Below are 7,049 nucleotides of genomic sequence, written 5' to 3'. Positions count from 1 at the left end.
TTGGCCCTGCCCTCCAATGGACTTGTCATCGGGCCCCAATATCTCACCTCCCGTGTAATCCAAGGATACACTGGGATGTCCCCCACTATATACTTAACCTATCCAAGCTGTCTTGCCTCCCTATACGGTGCATAATACTCCATAATGTACACTAGTCTACCAAACATCCACATCTCCACCCTAGCCCAGTGCAGCTACCAGTCACCCCTTCATCTCTCACACCCCAAAAATGGCTGCCATGTAAACTACATAAACTCATCCAGAATATGATGCCAAAACCATACAGACCCTATCTAAGTATAGTGCGGCAGCCCCTTGTACCTATCCACATATGGCTGTCGAGCCTGCCTGTCGTATACACCCAGTGGCCTAGTAATCGCAATGTGCTCCCAAGCCTAGATGTGGAGAAGTGTCACTCCTGCGGATAAACTAGCAAACTCCCTATACACCACCAAATGTATATCATGATAGAACTGAGTAAACATCGCATCTCCCCACGCATACTGCATGCCATCATGAACCATGAAATATAGGCACCTGCTCCATCCAACAGGAAATCCATGACCTCCTAGATCAGGTATAATCCGCGCACTCAAGAATCCACAAATCACCAGTACCAAGTGAGGAATCCACTGAATACCCATCACCCTACCCAAGTGCATCCTACTCTTATCTAGCAATGGTGGGGTCTCATACTCACAAACCTCCCGAAGATAAAAATCCATTGCATCGAAGTGGTACTCCGGGATGACACCACGAACGAGGATCTTCAAGATCCTCCATACATCCAAAAGGATCACTGTCGCCTCGTCAATAGGAAGACAGAAGGTGTTATACCTGTTGTCCCACCTCTCAACTAAAGTTGTCATCATCGCAGTATGAGCCCGTATCCTCGATCACCTGCCCACATAGTGTAATCCTAGAGTAGCTAGCACCTCCAACTCATCACGCCCTAACTCCCGATATAAACTCATAGTAGCAAGCCAATGCTTCCTCAAAGTAAATGGCCCCATCTTCGTCTGCATCCAGCAAAACAGTTCATTATTTCCATGTCTACAAGTCCTATTCTACCCTCCGGAACCAATCATACCCTCATCCTATCCCAAAAATTCTAAACCTACGCCTAACTTCCCCCCTCCCAAGTACATGCATTGATTTTCCAGCGCTCGTACCAAAACCGTGGCACTTGCGCTAAACATTCCCCCTCCCCCAATAACCTATTCTACCCACCTCCTCCCAACGAGCGCCCGCGTTGTTCGCTAGCACTCGCACTAACCCATTGGCGCACACGCTAAAAGAGCAATGAGCGCGTGCACCTCACCAAGTCTATACCCTTAATTTAGCCCTAATTCTACCCCTACCCTAAAAACTTCAAAAAGGGGAATGGTCCTACATACCAGTGGTCCATAGCTAGTGGGTCTGTCATACCGTCAGATCCTCTCAGTGTGATGATCACGTGTAGGAATGTGATCTGTCTCTCCTTCTAGGCTCTGAGTGGCTCCAAGGCTTGTGTGTAACAATGACTCCTCATTGGGCCCTTTGTGGCTTATATGGGCCCCCTCAAGGGCCCATTTCCTCCACGGTCTCACACCTTCTACTCTTTCTTCTATATTTTCTACATCTACTTCCTATTTCTTTTTCACTTATCTCCTCCACTCAAATTCCTTCTTCTTTATTTTGAGAATTTTTTCGTCACTTTTCTTTTGACAAAATTCTCGAGGGGGCATACACCTCCCACGCTTTATGTTGGGGAATCTATTTCTTCTTCTTCTATCTTCTACTCATCGCCAAATTTGTCATTACGTAAAAGAGGGGCAAAATGTAGACACTTGAAAATAATTATTTTAATTATTTTTAAATTCCTGACATAATTAATTTATTAATTATGCCAATTTTTAATTCTCCTCAATATTAATTAATTATACTTAATATTGTCACTATAGTCTGTGATTGATTGATTTAATAAATCAATCCCCTTTTATTCTTCTAAAAATCCTCAATATTAAATCTTCTCAAATTCCTCCTCTTAACTAATTAATTTCAATTAATTAGTTAACCTAAGTGATTCCTACAAATCACCTTTTCCTAATCCATCATTAACCTAATAATTTTTTCTAGAAACTCCCTAAGCTCACTTAGCATTATTCTTCTAGTTTTTAATTCCCTCCACTCATTCTCTCTCCTATTCAAATCCTCCTACAAATCTTATCTTTGGTAATCCCACCTAATCTTTCCTCTAATCCCTCTCCTAATGAGTTTCTAGTGGCTAATCATCATGATTAGCCACAAAGTCAACTCCTTGTCCCTTCCATCCAACCACTCTCCTTAAATGCTCTTTTCCTATGTGAATGTGATATTTTTAGAATATCACATTCCTCTAGGCATCTCATCTTCCAAGGAATTTCTAATTCCTCCTTAGTCCTCCAATCCCCATGAGCATCCCTTTTGAAGAATTTTTAATTCCTCCTTTCCATCCCTCAAGAAAGAATATCACATTCCTCTAGGCATCTCATCTTCCAAGGAATTTCTAATTCCTCCTTAGTCCTCCAATCCCCATAAGCATCCCTCTTGAAGAATTTTTATTTCCTCCTTTCCATCCCTCAAGAAATGTCCCATCCCTTTCTCTTCTCAAGGCACATTGGGAAGTCTTCCCAATGTACCTTGAGGAGTGTGTAGACAAGAAATGCCTTTAAGACATATCTCTTGTTCTCCACACCTCCTCTTGGGCCTTGTGTGGGCTCGCAAGGAATCTTGACCCTCCATCTTGGGTCAATCCTGGCCCTTCATTTCTCCTCCTCTCTCCCTATAAATTGAGGACTCCATCCCCTCACATTTCATCTCCAATTTTAGGAAGTTCATGCTACTAGTTTGTGCCTAGGAAACCATCTTTGCACCTTCATCATGCCAAAGTTATCTTTCATCCATACTTAGCCATATTATCCATCTCATCCTTCAAATTGATCACATCCATCACATCCATTTGTGCACTATTTTGGAGAGCCAACCCCATCAAGTAATCTAGGAGCAAATAGACATCATGTTGGAGGCATTTGGGCGCACTTCGACTTCATCCAAGGTCCATCCGAGGGAGAAGGTAAAGGTTTTCAAGGTAAAAAGCATTTGTCTTCATGTTTTTATGTGATTTAATTTATGCTTCATATTTTTATATGTTTTAGTGTTTTGATTTGTATACTAACCATCCAAATCCACCTTGCTTCTTTTTTCTGTCTTCGGGTGGAAATGGAAGGAAATGGAAATGGGAGTGATTGGGTTTGGGCACCCACTGAAAGGATTGAGAGAAGTGGAAGGGATTATGTCGTGGCTGGGCAAAGAGAATGTTAAACCTCACTTCATCTGCAAAAGAGAAATACTTGGCTAGCTCCTGAGCAACTACGAACAAAAGATTAATAGCAAAGACTCAACAACAGCTAACTAAGCTAAGACAACTAACCTAGAAAGCGAAAAAGTGGGGGTCCCCATTTGCAATGGGGCGATGTGTGAATACATCACAACACACCATCGATGGAAGATATGCAAGCATCTTCTCCTACCATTTCACTATCATAGATCATTTTTGACATGGTAAAATTATCTTTGTTCCCTAGTATCTAGCCTCCTCCCTTGAGAATAGCCTAGAAAAGCACCTAGAAAACCCTAACAACCCTGTTCTTCATGAGGGACATATTGTCCTTATCATGGAACACGCTAAATCCCTTGAAATTGTGCCCCTGCTTGCTGGGATTGGCCTGCAGACAGAGGTCCAAGATGTCTCTGACTCGGAGATCAACCTGGATGATAGTGGGGTTCTTGTTGATGACCCTGAATACGAACTTATGGATGAAAAGGAAAAGATGGTCACTCCTGAGACACTCGGCAACAAGAATCCCCCTAGATGGGTAGCTAGCAAATACAAAACCAACAGCAAGCTGATCTCCAAGGTCGAACCCCTCACCAAAAAGAAAAAGTTGGCGGCAAAGGATCACAACCTGAAGATTATGGACCAAGGGATTAAACTGGGCATCCCTATCAATGTCCAGAAAGAAAAAAAAAAAAGGGGATGATGGTAGTCTGATGAATCTGGTCATGGAAGCCACCAGAAGCCACGAGTGTTGCTGGAAGTGGGTAGAGCGCGAAATTGACACCCTCAAAATAGGGGTTAAAAAAATAATTGACATTTTCACTGCTTCCCCTAAACCTAGCAAGCCGGAGAAACTCATGATCATGACTCAAAAACTCTCTATGAATGTTGAGGTAATAAAATGTAACCATGAACAAAGGATTGATAAGGTGGAACAATCCATGGCTGAGATTAAGAAAAATATCAAGAACCTGGTTGACATTAGTAAAGAAGCCATGAACAACAGTATTGAGGGGCTTGAAAAGATTAATGACATGGTTGCTAATTATAGATCCTATCATAGTGACCCAGTGAAAGATCTTGGAGGAGATGATATGGCTATTGGAGATAGCAAAACCAGTGGACCTAGTTCCAAGACTAGGAGCAGAAGCAACAACAAGGATGCCTCCAGATTCATCATGGAGGAGCTTGAGGAAATCAACAGGATTTCCATCCAAAAGAAGAAGGATCTAGTGCTCTCTCTTAACTGAGAGTTTTTTTTCTTTGGCTTGTTTGTCTGCGTTTCTTTTTTTTTTTTTTTTTAGTTTGGGGTTGCTCCCCTATTTTGCTATTGTTTCTTGTCGGTTTGGTTGTTGGCCAACTATTGTAAAACTTTAGGTTTCGGGTCCTTGTAAAACCCGTTTATCCTTATCAAAAACACTAGCTATCAATGTAGAGGAAGACCCTTCAATATAAACTTCCACTTTCTTTGTCCACCCTATACATCATGGTAATTTTGTAGGTCAAGAAGAGTTACATCTCACTAGGTATATGGTGAGTGGTCTAATTAATAGTCTTATTCTTTTCTATCTCCACTCTAGAATCCAATCTTCAACTCATTTACTTTTTGGGACCAGTATAAGGCTTCGAGGAAGAATTTATCCAACATCCAAGAGCAATAATCCAAATATTTTTATATAGCTTTTGAGCCTTATTAGACACATTATCAAAAATAAAATAAATTATTCTATCAAAATAGACATAAAACTAAATAAAAATTAATATAGATTTAAGTCTATTAGTGTCAAATAGTAAAATTAAATTTCATGGCTATGTATTCACAAATTATATTTAAGATTGATGTAAAATTAAAATTTCACATATAAAGTATACACTTTTATCTCTTACACATACCTAATTTTACCTTCTTTAATAATTTATTTTTCTAGCATTAATGTATCAAACTATCTTTAGATTATTAATTTCATTTCTTTAGAATATTTTTACATTTTATTAATATTTTGCAATTCATTTGTAAACTAACTTCACCAAGTATGCATTTAATAATATTAAGAAAGAATATGTTAAATTTTATTCTTGTGATTTTTCTTGCCTTTAATGTTTTGTAACAAGATGCAAGGACTACCAACTAAAAATAGAACATCATCACCATATAAATAAGCTTATTATGAGACTTCATAAATCTTTATTATCTATATATATACCTCCATTATATTATTCTTGCTACTTGAACATGAGCTAATTTTAATTCAATACCTCAAAAGTGCAACCCCAATTCTGTCGTCTCACGACATGCTATAATTAACCAGTGCTGAAAAGGAAGACTCCAAACGGTTTTGCCCCCCACGTGTAATAAGATTAAAAAAGTCTGAGGAGCCAAAATGGACCAGCAATAAAAATACAGATATTTTGTCCTCTCACAATGTGAAAAGACTTAAAAAAATCCACACTTTTTTTATCAATCAGTCAAGCACTCGCGAGTATCAATCAATGAGGTCCACACAGGGCATTCGTGCAAGCATTTACAAATTTAGTATTCTCAAACGTTGACAGCAGTCTCCTGTGCGTAACAGCAGTCAATAATGAAAAATAATATATTATTTCACTCTCTTGCTTATAAATACGCAACATTCCCAATTCCTAGGGCACAAGAACAAAAAGTGGGAAGCAATGGATTCTTCTAAGGGGGAGAGCAATTTTGTGGGAAGTAATCTCAAAAGAAAATCCCAATACAATGAATCCATGCAAGTGAAGAAAAGTGGTAAAAATGATATACCATCTTCTTCTTCTCTAAGGTATGGTTCTTATGAAGATGAACCAGACTCATACATGGCTGCTGCATATTCAGAAACCTTGAATTCGGCTCAAGCAGTGAGTCTGTGCAATGAGAATGGCTCAGTAGAGAACTTGGTTTTGCTTGAAGTTACGAAGAATTCAGCCATTGAAGGCTGTCATGAGCCCATGAATGGTAAAGCTGAGATTGGGAGTTTGAGTAAGAAGAAAGAGAAACATTACAGAGGAGTAAGGAGAAGGCCATCGGGGAAATATGCAGCTGAAATCAGAGATCCAAGAAGAGGAGGAATGAAATATGTTATTCAGCTCTTTGTTTCTATTTATCAATCTAGTTTCACTCTCATCTGAAAGTCTTTCAAATATGCGCTGCTTTTTACGTCTTCAATTTCTAAATTTGATCAAATTTACTGAAATCAATTAAGCTCTTTGTTTCTCTATATCAATATAGTTTCACTCTCATCAAGAAAAACTTTCAAATGTGTGCTGTCTTTTAGGACCACTGATATAATTCACTTGAAAATATCATTTTTTAATAATTTGTAACCATTTATTCTTTTCTTTCAGTCTGATGATGGATCATTGAATTAATCTAAAATACTGATAAAAAAATGTTTACATTATCATATCTAAAAGTTTCCAAATAATTTTTGTGAGAAATTTTGTTTATTTTAATTAAATTAGCTATTTAACTCTTTGTTTCTATGTGTTAATCTAGTTTTATTGTCATCTGAAATTCTTCCAAATGTGAGCTGTTTTTAAAGGCCTTTAATTCCTTTGACCACTAACATAGTTCATTTAAAAATATCAATTTTAAATAATTTGTAGTAAATTATATTCCTTTTTGGCTTATTTCATTCTGATGATAATAGAATATGATCCGAAATGTTGATAGAAAAAT

At 38.3% G+C, this 7,049-nt stretch overlaps 1 protein-coding gene across 1 annotated transcript; it reads left to right on the top strand.

Annotated features, from left to right (window-relative positions):
- The first annotated feature begins 6,028 nt into the window (after positions 1-6,028).
- LOC131046785 (ethylene-responsive transcription factor 5-like) lies at positions 6,029-6,499 on the top strand. Its single transcript, XM_057980574.2, has one exon. It carries the CDS (start codon positions 6,029-6,031, stop codon positions 6,497-6,499), a length of 471 nt encoding a protein of 156 aa, XP_057836557.2.
- The last annotated feature ends 550 nt before the right edge of the window (positions 6,500-7,049 follow it).

Source organism: Cryptomeria japonica, chromosome 8 (assembly GCF_030272615.1).
Source record: "Cryptomeria japonica chromosome 8, Sugi_1.0, whole genome shotgun sequence".
NCBI classification, from domain to species: domain Eukaryota; kingdom Viridiplantae; phylum Streptophyta; class Pinopsida; order Cupressales; family Cupressaceae; genus Cryptomeria; species Cryptomeria japonica.
This window is presented reverse-complemented; position numbering and strand designations above follow the sequence as displayed.